Source organism: Merops nubicus, unplaced genomic scaffold (genome assembly GCF_000691845.1).
Source record: "Merops nubicus isolate BGI_N331 unplaced genomic scaffold, ASM69184v1 scaffold3562, whole genome shotgun sequence".
Classification (NCBI taxonomy): domain Eukaryota; kingdom Metazoa; phylum Chordata; class Aves; order Coraciiformes; family Meropidae; genus Merops; species Merops nubicus.
Genome location: NW_008591398.1, coordinates 69,518 through 85,747, shown reverse-complemented (window position 1 = coordinate 85,747; position 16,230 = coordinate 69,518). Strand labels below are relative to the sequence as shown.

The 16,230-nt window shown below is 37.8% G+C and overlaps 1 protein-coding gene across 1 annotated transcript in view; it reads left to right on the top strand.

Moving 5' to 3' along the window:
• Positions 1 to 1,083: 1,083 nt before the first annotated feature.
• Positions 1,084 to 16,230, top strand: part of ROS1 (ROS proto-oncogene 1 , receptor tyrosine kinase) — a 68,861-nt gene continuing 53,714 nt past the window's right edge. The window contains exons 1-13 of the mRNA XM_008950233.1: positions 1,084 to 1,206; positions 2,978 to 3,031; positions 4,739 to 4,798; positions 5,480 to 5,506; positions 7,707 to 7,767; positions 8,449 to 8,597; positions 9,748 to 9,886; positions 10,345 to 10,546; positions 11,215 to 11,291; positions 13,808 to 13,930; positions 14,349 to 14,533; positions 15,557 to 15,654; positions 16,192 to 16,230. The exon at positions 16,192 to 16,230 is cut by the window's right edge and continues 2 nt beyond it. Of these exons, the coding sequence (XP_008948481.1) occupies positions 1,084 to 1,206; positions 2,978 to 3,031; positions 4,739 to 4,798; positions 5,480 to 5,506; positions 7,707 to 7,767; positions 8,449 to 8,597; positions 9,748 to 9,886; positions 10,345 to 10,546; positions 11,215 to 11,291; positions 13,808 to 13,930; positions 14,349 to 14,533; positions 15,557 to 15,654; positions 16,192 to 16,230 (1,337 nt within the window). The remainder of the gene's footprint in view (positions 1,207 to 2,977; positions 3,032 to 4,738; positions 4,799 to 5,479; positions 5,507 to 7,706; positions 7,768 to 8,448; positions 8,598 to 9,747; positions 9,887 to 10,344; positions 10,547 to 11,214; positions 11,292 to 13,807; positions 13,931 to 14,348; positions 14,534 to 15,556; positions 15,655 to 16,191) is intronic.

Here is a 16,230-nt window from a genome sequence, read left to right as displayed (position 1 = left end):
CTTGGGAAGGTGTGGTAGAAGAGCAGATTCCCTCTTGAAGCAACAATGACATGATGTGTCATCTTAAACTGATCATCAAAATGCTATTTATAAAATAACACATTTTATTGATTTTAATGTGTTATATACATGTACATAAATGACATAAATTTTTATATATATATATATCTGTAAACTGGATTGATTTCCTCCTGAAGTCCACAGAATGAGTCTGTGGATAGCTCTGCCAGTACAACAGAGAAGTCCCACAAACTGGGAGCTGAATGTACCTTAAATTTGAATTCCCACTGCCTCTTTAATGTGAGTTCAACTCTTTGTAGGACTTTTTACCTCTCTTTAAATCAGATACACAATTTATCCATTAACATCAATTTTCTTCTGTGGTATGGGCACAAATTTACCAGCAGAATTGTGCCCACTCATGTAGAGACCTCCTAGCAGACTGGCTCTAGTTAGTTTGTGTCTGCGTTGCATCAGAAGGCAAACAGGGGTATATTTTGAGTGGTAGTTCAGTGTGGAAATGGAACATTTGGAAACAGTCATGAAAAAAGGGAATTGATTAACATTTTTGTACTGACTGATATGAACTGTAGTGTTCTAACAAGGTTATCCATCATCACAAACAAACTTACTTAGTTGTATCCACTTGAAAATATTTGGAAATGCATAATCATAGTAGAAATTAAGATTAGGCCAGTCTTTTCTTGGTCTTTCCCTGTTTCTGTGTTACTTGGAGCTCCTGATTAAAAGCATTGCGCTTAGTTTCCTTTTTACATTAATGATATTTATGTAAGGAGATACGTTGACTTTCATTGGTCAGCTCTTTTGTTTCAGTGGTTTAATAAGAAACTGTGGAATAGATGTTGTGCAATTTCCATCGTGAGAGCTCCAGGAAGCTGAAAAGTTCAAAAGGAACAGAGTCTAAACAAGGTTTTAAAAACTTTAATAAATTGAAATGCAGAAATTTCACAGTTGCATCTCCGTCATCAAAAAGGAGCTAAAGAAGTAATCTAAAAAGCTAAAAGGAGTTTGTATGGCCAAGTCAAGGAAAGAAAGAGACTGACAGATGAAATTTTTTAAGTTATGAGGAACGCTTGTCTGTGGGATCTCCCGCTAAACAGATTTGCTGCTTTTTACTGTGCATGGATTTCTGCAGTGTACTGTACTTTCTTTAAAAATTGTCAAAACTTATGTACAAGTAACCTGGTAAGTTTTGAAAAACTACTTAATCTTTTGAAACGTAGATGGTTGTCAGCACTGTGAGAATTTCTTATTGTATATCAGCTTTTTCAAAATTATTTTAAAGTGTGTGTCTGCATAAAAGCAGAGTTTGAGAATGAATGTTTAACATTTTAATTTGTGGAACCTGGTAAGGAAGAAATCCCATTATCTAGGTTGCATGGGATTTTGGTTAATACTTTCTTTATATACTTACATTCCAACAGCTCCTGAAATTATTATAAATGCTAAAGACTTGGGATGGTGGAGTAGAAAAACCTCTGTTCTTTCAGTTTCTTCACTTTACTTATTAATTTCACTATATTCTATGACTTTTCTTATGTAAGCCATGGAAAACTCTAAATCCACAAGAAATTGTCTGGGACTCTGTGGCTTGCACAATTATCCTGAACTAGTTTCAGCTTCTTTTTTAAGTCACCTATGCTTTAAATTGTGGATATTTCTTTAAGCGTTAAAGTAAGTAGTTTGATCCTTAATCTTATACTTTCTTAGTGTTCCTTTGAGTAGTCAGGTGGAATTTATTATATTTTCTTCTACTGATGCATGACAAAGATAAGCAAAACCTTTGATATACAAACATTAATTCTTCATGAGGCTTTCAGGAGTTCTCTCCTTCTTTCTATTCGCCTGAAATGTTGATGTTGTTTAAAAGACCCTGTACTTTTTCTTTGTAAAAGGGACATTTTGTGCCTTGGGGCTAACTAACTGTGAAAACCCACTGCAGAGGACTATCACCTGCTTCATTTTTTTTCATACATTTGTCTGACAGTTCCTTTAAAACTGTTTCTAATTCTTGCACCACTGAAAGAGTTAATTGCCTTCCCTGATGGAAGCCTATCATGCAATGATAACTTTAATGGGGATCCTTTGATTTAAGCTTAAATTAATTCAGAATAAGAAATAAGTTGCTCTGCTTCTCATCTTTGAAAGACAGGAAAATCACATTCATCTTCAGTGAACATATTGTGTAAGGGATTCAGATGAGAAAAACATAATCTTGGTGAGAGCTGTAAATCTTACTTTTTTTGCCTCCAGCCTACTTATTGTGTTCACATTTGCTTTGTGACATCTTTGATTCTCACTATTGTAATGGTGTGCCCAGTGTGTTGAAAATTGCTTCCTGAGAGTTGTTCTATTAAGGGTGCTCTTACCTGTTTGCAGGACAAAACTTGAGACCTAATATTCAGCTTCTCCAAGGTTGTTAGATACATCCTCAAATAATTTGCACTTTACAAGTGGTGACTGGTTTTGTACACTTTGAATGACGTGAAAAAACAGGCTCAAAACAGCTCCAGAGCACTTTTGGCAGGAGAAGAAGGGTGGTCACCATAGGACTGCGTAAAACCCCTTGAAAAGGAGGCCAGACAAAAGACATCTATCTTGAAGGAAGGTCTTTCTGATGCCAAAAGGTCAAAGCCACTTGACTTCATCTTTTGTGCCAAACATATTTATGAAGCATTTGTTACTGACTCAGTGAACCAGAACCAGGAGATGAGAGTCAAATTCCTACCTGAGATAATTTAGCTAACACCAGCTGATTCTGCCAACGTTTTTGTTTGATGGTAGTGTGAAATTATCCTTACATCAGTGGTGTGTCATCAATAAATTTCTTCAAACAAGGAAATATTAGTCAAAGAAAATTTGTTTTACAAGAAACCAATGCTTTAATATATTTTAATAAAAGAATTTTGGGGAAACATTTTAACTCTTTGTAAAAATGTATGTATTTCACTTATAGGAAGGAGAACTTGGAATCACAAACCTTTGCAACATTAGTGACGTCACCGGAGCAGTGAGTAATGGTTTGCTTTGTTAATTACTGACATTTTATGTTACTGCTAATTTGAATAAAATGGGTATAATGATCACATTGCCAAAGACTTCATGTAAATGTGCACTGTTGCCGGTTTGGCAAAAGTCAGTAGGTTGTGTGCTTAGATTTGGCTCAAATTATTATGAAGAGACACAACTGGTTTTTTTTGTTTGTTTGTTTAAAGAAAATGTGAAAAAGGTGCGGATCTCTCCTGTGAGTCCTGTTCACATTTGTGATCTACAAAGTTCATAATCACTCATTTTTGAGAAAATGAGTTAAAACTAGTATTCCCTCCAAAATGCAAATCATTAAGACTGCTTTACTCGGCTACTTTTGCATAGTTAAATAGTTTATTTTGTTTTCTCAGTGATTTGATGGGAGAAAACTTAAAATGACAGATTTAGAGTTCTGTAGGACTTGAAATGGCTGTGTCTGTTGTGGCGTTCTCTTCAGCTTAACATGAGTCTTCCATAACAACATTCTTGTGAGGACTTCAGCTGATGTTCTTCTAGTTCAGGTTTCAAACACAATTCAAGCTGGCAGTTATACATATTCTTTGAAGAGTGGTGGAGAATTCAGTTGTCCATATATTCCACAGAGACTAGTGGGAAGCAGCCTCTCAGCACCTAGTGTCTAGTGAGGCTGGGCCATTTATGACACTGGACCATAAAAGGCTGTGTTGTCGTGACAATACATAGTCAAGTTGACTCACCTATTTAGGTTACTGTGTAACTTTGCCCAGTGTTATCAAGCCTTACTATTGTTTTTCATGAGGCATTCCAATACTCGATATCAGTCTCCTGTTTCTAAAGTTGTTCCCTTCCAGCTTCCCTTTAAAAAGAAAAATGTACATGACCATTAAGAAGTGAACGAGACAAAATAAATGAGGAGAGTTCAACATCAACTCCAAACTACGTAATATTTATTACATCTTTTAAAACTTGTACTTTTAAAACAGCTGCCTTGCCTATTGGATAGTGGAGGGCTTGCATTGAACTGCTTTCCACTGCGCTTAGCTGTGCTGCATACTGTGTATCTGTCACTTCTCCACAAAGAACAAGTGGTAAAACAAAGCTGGGAGAGGGGGAGCACTGGCCACATACATCATGGCTGGCTGGGTGGCTCATTCCCAGAGCAAGGCTGAACACAGACTGCCTTAGCCAGGCCTCCTTCTGCTCCTGCAGCTGTCCATCAGCTCTTTCCCAAGGCCTATGTAAAGCTGAGCTCTCTTCCCCGGAGACAGTCACAGTCTGCTCAGGTGTTCTGCAGTCCCTTTAGTGCTCTCAGTACTCACAAGGGTGTCAAAGTCTGTACCAGAGCTGGACAGGTAGTTGAACATCTATTGTTTTGGGCAAACCAGTTTCTAAGAATGATTTATTTTTTCTTCTGCTCTATAGTTGGTTTTACATGGAGAAGGGCATTATACAACATAGCTCTCTTACTGTAGTATTTGAGTATCTATCATCTTTGTTATATTTAATATATTTAATATATTTGTTACAGAGTTTAAGTGCTGTAAATGCCTATTCTATTGCTTAAAGTACCAGGGCACAAATAAGCCAAATGACTTGGTCATGCAGAATGTTTTTCTGCAGCTGGAAATTGAGCTTTTATTCTCATCCTTAGTACTGGAGCATCCCTTCTCTTTAGAAATGTCCTTTTAAAAGCCACTCTCTGTCTCTTCAGTGTACACAGGGATGTCAGTTTTGGAATGCAACAGTGCAAATCAATTGCCCACTGAAATGTGTGAGTATTGCCTTATCCTTGGCTCTGCAGCACTTGTCTCTTGTCCATCAAGTACCTTATCCAAGGGCAGATGTGGTAACCTAACCAGAGAAGTGTTTCTGTGAAAAGGTTTAGTGACCATATTTTCTCTCAGCACATTTATAAATTCTGTTTTGAGAAGCTAATAATTCTTACTGTGGGAGGTAACTGTGACATCAAAAGTTTCCATTGTGTTGGTGGAAATATGGGATATTTTACACTTCATTAAGCTCAACCACTCACCCAGATTTTCAGTCAGTGAGAAAGAACTTGTGCTTTTCAGGATTTTACTCTGCTGAGGCCTATCTCAGGGTTGTGCACAGATATAAATGAAGTACATGGTTTTTACTAGATTGATTTCTTGCTTTTACAAAACCAGATGGATAAGAGTTAGCATTGGTCTGGGACAACTGCTATAATAGTTTTAAACTGCTCTTTTTTCTGGACCTTTTGAACACCTGAAGCTCATTCATCCTTAGCATCATTTTAATGTTGACTTTCTATTTTAAAAAATGTGGGTTTTCGTTCTTTCATTATTTGCCAGTGACAAGGTTTTGTAGTGTATTTTCACTGCAAGAAACTTCTACTTAATTGATATTATCTGTTTGAAACAGTGACTATATTTATGCTAATGAAATATTTTACTAATTTGCTTCTTACCAGAACAAGTCATACACCAGAGCATGTGAGGTAAGTTAAATGCTATCATATCAATACAAAAGAATCATGATTTCAGTGATTACTATGTGTACGTAGTGTTAGGAAATACAATGTAGGTACACAGATTTATCAATCCAGGTCTAATTGTTTTGTGCTCCCTAGAGCTGAAAAATGGGTTAAGTACCTGAATCCATTCTTTCCAGCATGGTGGCTAAGGACACGTTTGCATTAAAAACTGCTGTGTAGTGAAGAGTATTGCTTTAAAGAGAGCAGACTAATTATATCAGTACGGAATGCAGTACAGACTTACTTAAACTAAGTTCTCGGTGCTCACAGGAGTCATGTTCTCTCCAGTTCTTCATTAATGGCATCAAAGATGATGCAAAGAGAATGCCTATTAAGACTGCTATGACATCACCTTGGCAAGAAGTGGAAACAAGGAGTGGGAGCTAGAAGATGGAACACACTCTTCACTGGGTAGAGCCTGAATGGAAAAAAAAAAAAAAAAATGCAATTCAGTAAGGAGCAACATTACCCGTTAGAAAGAGATCTCAAGTGGGGAGTGCCTGGTCTGTGCTGCAGGTGGACTAGCATTTACAGTGATAAGTATGAGGCCAGCCCAGTAAATTCCTTATTATGTCTCACCTAGGAAGAGAGGAGTGCCACTGAGTTTGGTGGGAATATTCACAATAAAGGGCAGCAGAATCTGGCTCATACTGGGGCAGTTCTGATTGATGGAGAGTATATGAGGATTTCTTGTTTTCAGGCACAGCAGATAACAGTTTTCCCTCAAAATTTCTAAGGCTAGGACCTTTAGTATTCCTCTTACCTCAAACAAAAATTAGATTTATGGTTCAGAAGAAGAAAGAAGAAAAAAAAAAGACAAAACCCAAACAGTCAGAAATGTCTGTGTTAAATGAAGCAGAAGGCGCTATGAATCAGAATGTAATCTGAGGACCCTGTCCCCTACAAATCAAACAAATCTTGGTTGTAAACTAAAGCTCCAGTGTACAGCTCATAACTGATGTTTGCTAATGACCGTATCTCTGCTGGCTAACCATCACGATAATTCACCTGGGATGAGTATTTTATTTCTCGGAATATGGAAACACTGGAAAAAACTTTTTAAGTGTTTGCACTTGTGACTGAATCCCTAAATGTGAGATAATGTGTATAGGAATGCACTGTTATGTAATTTTAAAAATCTGTCTCAACTGCCCCTGTATTGTCTGAAATAATGTGTCTTAGAAATTTTTGTAAGGTGCCAGAAGTGTCTATCCTAGAATCACAGGGAAAGCAATTAAAAAATTTGCTCACTTAACATGATGAATTGCTTCTAAATGATCTAAAGGTTAATTATCACTTGAAAGGTGGCTGCTGTATGAAGCAAACGTCAATATTTTATAGGCTGAATGCACTTGCGGAATAAAGTGAGCCCAAATGACTTGCCTGTCTAGAAAAGCTCAAACTATCACTTCTCAAAAGTTTTGGCTTTCCAGGAGACTCAGTCTTGCATGTAATCTTTAAGCTACTGAGATCCATTTGGAAAATGTTACTACCTCTTCTTAAGTTCTCTACCTATAAAGCAGGGTAACACCATATTTATGTTCCCTACCTAAACCAAAAACTCTTAGGTATTTTCTGTTCTTAGCATGTGAGTATGGAGAACTCACGACCCTGGGGTGCTTGTTGCATTTGCAGTTTGTTTACACAATTGTACCAGAAGGCGTAACTATTCACAAGTAAATGTGAATTATGCAAGGCTGCTCTTCCATAAGACTAATTTAAACTATTTTGAAAATTCACTGGAAATACATTTGTAAGAATGCACCTCATTCTTAGGAAATACATGAAGTGGGAAAGAATGAAATCCAGCATGTGAAACATATCATTAACAAGTTAAAAAACATTACTTCCTAATTCCGTGGTTGTCACTGAAGTCTGTTTCCAACTTCAGTATAGCACATTTGTGTTTTCCACAAAGGGACAGTATGTAAGGTGGAAAACCCTGACTCAGTGCCCAGTGAACGGATGGAAAGGCTCATAGGAAGCTTCTTGGAGTGAGTTTGTGGTACTGCTGTTTTTCAGAATGAATGTAATGATTTCCACAGGGTTTGTATGTATTCAAAATTTCCACAGAATTTGCATGTATTTAAAAGTTGTTTGCATAATTTCAGGAGGAAGTTTGCCTTTACGTGAAACTAACCACTGAGTTCTGTACCTTACACAGACAGCTTCCTGTAAGTTTGGCTGTAGGTGTGCAGAGGATGCATATGGAGTGGAAGCACAGAGTAAGTCTAAATAGATACTTGTGTCTGATTCAGTCTGATAAATTCAGTGTTAAGATTATATAGTCCTGTTAATATGTAGTCTTAATAGTCTTGTTCTATTATCTGTGTTTGTTTGAAAAGAATAGGAATATCTCTCATTAATCAGAAAATTCCCACTCTTTTTTTTTAGCAAATGCAATGAAGTTAACTCTTTCTTATAGTAAAACTTTTCCCCTCTCCCTTTCATGGACAACTGAGACTTCTTGAATCCAATCTCAACTGTTCAGGATGATACTTTGTCCAGCACCCATCCTTGACTGTCTGCTAACTTGAAATCATTGACAAAAGCTCACACAACTTATGTGAAATAGGTGAAATAGGGTCCTTGAAAATCCCTTCAAGTCTCCCGTACCTCCTCTAGGTTTCTATTTAGGAAAAGTTTTCTAAGTACTTGTAACTGAAAGTGCTTTTACACAACTGCAGCTTTTAGTCACATTTGCTCATATTGAGCTTGGCCCAGTTCAGGCTTACTTATTGTCTTTAAAATGTCATGTGACTTATTCAGCAACATTTTAAATATATTCTTTTGTGTGTTTTTTTTGGCTTCACAGTTTTCAGGTATGTGGAGTAAGAGGCTTTTATCTTTAAAACCCAGGGATTGGCATGAAAGGTTTTTTACTTACTGTTGTATTTTCTCCTCAGAGCACTTGAGCAAGCCTAGAGCACCATTTGCATCTACCATTGGAAACCACAGTGTCACATTAGGGTGGAAACCAGCTAACATCTCTGGGGTGAAATATATTATCCAGTGGAAGTTCAATCAGCTCCCTGGAGACTGGAGGTACACAGAGGTAAAGGACACTTCCTTTTACTTTGTAAGGAGATAAGTTCTTCTCTGCTCTTAATTTTGTTTTATAAAAGCGTTGGATAATGTTAGGCCCATGAAAGATTGCAAAATCATGCATAGAATGTAGAAGCTAAGAAGTGGACAATTATTCTCTGTTACCTACAATATAGGAATGAGGGACCTTGATGGAAATTGATAGGTATCAGGTTCAAAACTGTCAAATGAAAGTACTTCCTCACAGCGTATTAACTAAAATGTTCAGCAGCTTCCTGGCACACATGGATGTTAAATTACTAAATTTAAACTCCTAAATATTAACATCTCTAAATGAGGTTTGAAAAGTGACTGGACAAATTAATGGAAGACAAAAACGAGTTCTACTAAATGCAGATGTTGACATTGTTTTACGTTGAGCCATGCTTATAAAATGCCAAGACTGAGAGTATCCTGGAAAAATATCACTGTAGTTTTCTTTCTTTTTTTTTATGCCTTTCCCTAGAGAAATTTTTTTATTCTTGTCAAAGACAATACTTGGCTACACAGACCTGTGTTCTGACTCAATACAGTTATTCTCGTATTATGTCCTTTTGCGTCAACTATACACTTGTTATCTTGCCATCATCTCTATTGGACCAATTTACAGAGCATGGCAAGTTGGTGCCACAAATCAAAGGTAAAGGTAATTTGCTAAGCAGGAAGTTCTTCTGAATTAATCATTGATGAAATAATGGGGAACAATTACTTCAGACTGTAAATATTTTAGGGTAACTAGGAGCCTTTGGATCTTAAGCCTGTAGTATATATATCAACAGTTTAAAATACATTGCCCATAATAAGTTATTATTTTAGGGTTTTTTACTTTGTTCTTCAAATTTACTGTTATATTGCATCTATCTTTTTATTCTTCCGTCCATTCACTCATTGTTTAGTTTTGACAGTGTGTTCTGAAGAAAAAAGTTCGGAAAGGATGGAAAATCAGTCTATGCTAAAAATAACTCCAAGGATATCCTCTTATTTAAACTTGGGATGCTGCACTTTTGTATCCTGAAATTTGTATGTTGTTGTATGACACTTCTTTTGCCCTGATAACACTCTGCATGTTAGCCACAGATGGAGGAAGAAATAAAAATGCTTGTGTTTGTGCATTAATCTAGGTAATATCTGAAACGTCATATACTGTTAGAGACCTTCAAGCCTTCACAGATTATGTATTTCGAGTAGTTTGGATCATTACATCTCAGCTGCAGCTCCATTCTCCATCTAGTCCCAGTTACCGGACACATGCTTTTGGAGGTAATGAATTACACCTTCCATAGCAACTTTCAGCACCATATCAGAAACACTGAGGTTTCCTTGTTGTTTCTTTCAATAATCCTAAGAATGGTGTGTATGTTGTCTGTTGGGTAGCTACAGAAGACCAAATTAAAATACTACATGCTCTTTTTGATTCAACTAGAAGTTTTTATGCTGGTTCCTGCTTTTAGTTTAAAAAATGCACACTGAAAAGTTCATGATCCAAATTGTGAGGGCACGTTAGATACTTTTGTGCATAATTATGCATGTCAAATATTACTGAAACACACTTTTTTCTGGATGCTAAAAAAGTTAGCTGTTGCTGAAATTTTGCATTGTTCCAAATCACATATTTTAGCACAAATGAATTAACAGGTACGCAACATAAACATGTGCCTAAAAGAAGAAAAAAATGTCTTAAATACCAACCCCGAGTCTATTATTTCTGTCTCTTTCAGTTCCTGGGTCAGCTCCTGTAATTAAAGATATTCAGAGTTCAAGCCCAAACACTGTTGAAGTTAGTTGGTCTCCACCACTTTTTCCTAATGGATTGATTGTTGGCTATAACTTGCTCCTGACCAGTGAGAATCACAAACTGTTGAGATCCTCAAGAGGGCATAGCTTTCAGTTCTACTCCACCTTCCCAAACAACAGTTACAGGTATGAAAATAGAGATAACCAACACGGCCAAGTGCACTGCAGCACTTCTTACCCAGATAGTATAAGGTGTGCCAAAATACCTGTTCTGTACAATGATGCTGTTTACTTAAGATCTTGCCAAAAGCAAAAGTACCTTCCTTGAGATAATGGAGTTATTCCAGATGAGTTGGCTGCTTATGTGAAAGTCAGATGGGGAGGAAGAAAAAGCAATTTGATATAGGGCCAGCAGGCTGCATTTTCTTAGCTGATTTTTCAATTTTTTAAGCTTGTGTGGCATGTTTTCAGTATATTCAGGGAATGACAGAGCAGCTCTCTTTAGCCCTTTAAGCACCTGGAAAAAATTCTTCATTTTTATTAAGCACAAAAGCCTGCTTTCTGCTTGCACTAGTAAATACAGGTCTTCATTTGAAATGAAATTGAGTTGCTCTTCTGAGTCTGAAACTGCATTTTGAGTTTTAATTTAGAAGATTCTGTTGTCCTGTCTTTGGGAAATTCAGATCCTGGTTAATTTTATTTTTATCATAAATTTCCCCGAGCATTATCTTTAAATGGGTGTTTTCCAAAAGTCAACCACCTCTGTAGCAGCTGCCCTACTTGACAAAATGTTTCTCAGGTGATCTTTCAAATGAAACCTGCAAACCAAAATCTGTCTCTTTGGCTTACCATAGGTTCAGTATTGTGGCAGTTAATGAGTTTGGTGCTGGACCCTCTGCTGAAGCTAACATCACAACCCCAGATTCCAAAGGTACAAGAGTAGAAGAGTCCTGATTGCTGTCTGTTCCTGGGGGCAAAGTTACGTTCCCTGCCATGTGCCTGGCAGAAGAGAATACTATTTAGACTGTAAACATTTTTTGCCAGGGAGTTGTACACTGAAGGAGTCAACAGCATATCAGAGAGTGTCCTGTCCTTTAACTGTAGACTTTATGAGGATACACAGCATGATAATAACCTGAGATGTTGGTAGGCCCAAACAAATTTGGCCTGAGTTGTATTACAGATGAAAACCATCTTGCTCCAAGGCAGCAACTGAAGGGACATGCTTCTGTTTTCTAGATGATTTTAACAGCTGACAAACAAATTTATTTCTTCTAATATTGTTAAATACTTAAAATGAAAATCCTTTGTAAAAAAAAAAATCTCATTTTTCTCATGCCAAATATGTCAAATCATATTAGTTTTTGTTGCTTTTTCATGGTTGTATTTATTTTACTGTATTACCTAATTAATAATGGAAGTAGTGAGACACTACAGGTATAACTCAAAGAACTGCAGAAATATTAATTGCCAGAGAAAGGTAAATGTAGAGATAGAGCACAAGTGAGAATGAAACCAATGTTACCAAAGTGTATCTTTGGAAAAGAAGAGCAAAGATGATTTTCTGAAGAAATCACAGAATCAAAGAATGGTAGGGGTTAGAAGGGACCTCTGGAGATCATCTAGCCCAACCCCCCTGCCAGGGCAGGTTCACCTAAGGCAGGTTATACAGGCACACGTCCAGGCGGGTTTTGACATTCTCCAGAGAAGGAGACTCCACAACTTCTCTGGGCAGCCTCTTCAGTTCTCCATCACCCTCACAGTAAAGAAGTTTTTCCTGATGTTGAGGTGAAACTTCCTGTGTTGCAGTTTGTATCTGTTGCCCTTTGTCCTGTCACTGGGCACCACTGAAAATAGACCGGCCTCATCCTCTTGACACCCACCCACTTGAACTCTAGAAAGCACTTTGTATCTCTCAATTGCCAGTCTTCCATTACTGGTTAAAGAAACTGAACTTACCTCTAGGGCTGACTGACCTATAAACATTTGTGCGATGTGTGAAATGTCCACATTGGTAAGGGCTGTCTGTATTCATTATGTCAAGCCAATTACCAACCCATTAATTTAAGGTAGAAAACAACCAACCCACCCTACCCCCACAAAAAAGAACCCTTATGGGAGTGGGGAACCATCCCACCTTCCCTTACTGATCACCACATACAACTTGATTAACCCTGAATTTCACTGGCACACACTTTCTTTCTGTGCTAACGTGGACAGGCACAACCCTTTTCTATGTATCACGTTCAGAAATGGTGTTACTGCACCAGGTACTGAGATGTGTAGGTCTGAGCCCTGAGAAGAGACAGGGAAAGAATCTGGTCTCTGGACTAGACTAGACTGCAGAAAATGCTACTGGAAAAGATAAAGGAGTGATTTTGCCCTCTTGTACTCTGCTCTGGAGATATCCTTACTGAATTGACTTGTGGTGTGCGCATCATGTGAGAAATACAAGCAGCTCAATCTATGCAGATATTCTGGGAATAAATTAAAACAGCATTTGATCACGGTCTTATGATACCCATATGAGGAGATGATATCTGATAGCAAACAGCTGTTTAGAAGGGGAAAAAAAAGGGAAGGATTGTTTTGGACTGAAATCAGCCAAATTGAGACTTGAAATAATGCACCACTTTTTAAAATTAAGGCAACTACCTTCTGAATCGATTTAGCAGAGGGTGTGCTAGATATCAAGGGATCTGAGATTCAGCAACAAGACTAGCTATCTTTCTCAGAGCTATTCTTAGCCCAGACAGAAGGTTTGGATTTGCTGCAGAGGTTTTGATCTAAGTTACTTGGGCTTGTATAAGCACAAAATTAGTTCACATGATCAAAGTTCTTCTTGTTAACTTTAAAATCTGTGACTTTATTAAGAAAAAAACAAAGCACACAATTTTATCAGCTTTGAAACAGATCACCTTTATCTGTGAAAACTACTTCTTCCTTGAAAAAAGCACCGGTCTGCATGATGAAATACATGAAATAAACATGCCTGCCTTGCTCTTCCTCAGCTCTGTGGGATAATACTCTAGTTTGACTGGGCTTTTCAAAGAGGCCTAAGAGGTTAAATATCCAGCTTTTGCTGGATCTTGGAGTCACATGGATGTCTTAGTGCTTTAATTTCCCCAGGAGTCTGTAGGGCCTCATTTGTTTACATTCCCTCGCTAGGAACTCACTGCTGTTACAGGAAAAGATGGTGAGAAATTCATGCATTGCATCCTCACCCTGGGTGAGGGGCCAGAAAGCACTGTAATGGTGAATAAGTCCATCCACTTTCAAGATTCAAAGAACTTATATTTAATCTGTCATTGCTAGCATAATAATATATTCGTACATGTATATATGTGTGTGTATGTGTATACCCATTTCTATTAACAATGTATCTGAGTTAGCAACGTTCTTCTCTGTGTTGCCATCATCTATGTTAATTCTAAATTTCTCTGTTAGTCAAGGAAAAAGCAACATGGCTCTTCCTATCTAGAAATCAGTCTTTAAGGAAGAGGTACACAGAACAATTCCTTGAAGCTGCCCAGTGCCTGCAAAATGGTATTGTGAACCACAACATTACAGGTAAATTCAGATCAGTCCCTCTCCTTTTCCCTCAAGTACAACTTAGACCTCTGTGTTTGCCAAGGACAGAATAAACCTCACCCAGCCTGAGACAGTATCTAGCCTTCCCTTATAGTCAGTGGGGAGAAACAGGACCTTTGCAATCAGTGCCTGTTGGTTTGCACGCTCATTTCCTCTGTCTGTCTAATTACCTTTCTGAAGGACAGTTGTCTATGATGATGTCACTTACAAAGCAAATGGGAAAGTTTCCTTATATCTGAAAGAAGACTGGAAGCGGAGGAGAAAAACTAGTTAACTTTTCCCCAGCACTGTTGGGTTGCAGATTGAAAAATACTTTTTGGGGCAAGTAGAAACAGTAACTGAAAACCAGAAACTTATTTCTCATATTATCTGTGTGCACATACCTCTCTATTTTTAGGAATTTCCCTGAATGTTTACCAGCAAGTCATCTATTTTTCTGAGGGGAATTCCATCTGGGTGAAAGGAGCTGCAAATATGTCTGGTGTGTCTGACCTAATGCTCTTTTATGCTGGCTGGGGGAATATTACATCCATCTCAGTAGACTGGCTTTACTGGAGGATATACTTTGTCATGAGTGAAAAGGTAGTGCTCCAGGCCTTAATTAATTTCTTATTTCATTTGAACCATTACTGTGATTTATTTTACACGAGAAAATCTGATTTATATATAGATATACACATACAAAATAGATTTACAGAAATTGACTTTTTCTTTAATAATGTGTTTGGGAGTTTTGGTTTTTTAAAGCTTTGGTTTTAAATTATTTGCTTTTGAGACTGACTTCACACCCACCTCATACCCAGTATAAGCAACATTTTTTTCCTTCTACTTTGCTCTCCATCTAGTCTGTTCAGTTCCTATTGTGCCTTAGGAAACTGGTCAGATGACTAGTTAGTGATTATAATGTCCTTCATAACTGCCAAAAGATGTTCAAGAGGGAAAGTATCTCATACCAGTGATGACAGCTCAGATTACAAGTTTCAGCCTGAAATAAAAATGTAGATGGCAACCTTACACTTAGTTACCTATTCGTAAAACATCAATTACCCTAATGGTCAGACTTTGCATGTACCTTTGTAGTCCTTTAATGCACAAAGGACTAGAAAGTTTCTCTAAATTGTTAGCGGAGGATTTTTTTTTCCCTATTCCTCTTGCCATGTCTGATCTTCTGCATGCTCCTCAGGGAACCAGTGGCAGGAGAAGCAGTAGTGATAAAAAGATACAAATAAGCTGTTAAATCCATTTCAGGCTAGAGAAGAGCCAAGGTACTGCTCGCAGGATCAGAAAAGCACTTCCTTCTTTTCACTTCTCTGCCAAAGTACTATTTACCTTTACTCCCCAAACTGGGCTTTTCCCTCCAGCTCAGAGGTAGGAAGTTAAGAGGAGAATGGCTGACAGACAGCACTTCCAGGGTGAGCAGTCATGTATTTGTACTTATGTACAATTTTTATACTCTGGTGACTGACAAGTAGAGAGTCCAGAAGCAGCTAGGATTGTCAGAGAGGTGTTTCCTTGCCTAGTTCCTCTGGAGGAATCTCAGGTCAGCTTGTTTGCTCATTAGCAAACATCTATGAAGGTATCCCCATTTTTGTTCTCATTCCCCAGATACACGTCTGCCATTTAGAAAACTGCACCACAGCTGAAGACATCACTCCTCTTTATGTGACATCCCCTAGAAAGGTCATAGCTGACCCCTATAATGGGTATGTAAGTGTCCTTCTTCAAGCACTTGGTGTCAAAGGTGCTATAAAGCTCCTCTCTAATTTTCTTCACGTTAGTCATCTAGGTTCCTGTTTCAAACTCTTGCCTTACCAAAACAAAAGTGCGATTGGCAACAAATAAACTACAAAACAATAGGAACAAGAGTGACACCATGCAGTGTTGTTTTCTGCATTTTCTTCCCCAGGGTGTTAGCAGAGGAGATAAAGTATTTCCAATGCAGAAATTTGTTTTTTAGACATTCTGTGCTTTTATGAATATGAAGCTCTATGCATTTTAAGTGTCCAGGCTTAACATTTGAGATATTATGGAAGAATGTTCTCCAACAATCTGTCAGACAAATCTCCAGAAGGTAAAAAGTGATGTGCTTATTTCACCCCGGATGTATATTAATAGCACCAAATGCATTTTCCTGTTGGCTGGATAAAGACAGGCACAGCTCTGAGCTGCTAGAATATTTTTGACTCATCTATAGAGTTCTTGCACTGAAGTTACTTGAGTCTATTTTGCTCCATGGCCAGCTATATTTTCTGTCTCCTGGAGGATGGCATATACAGAGC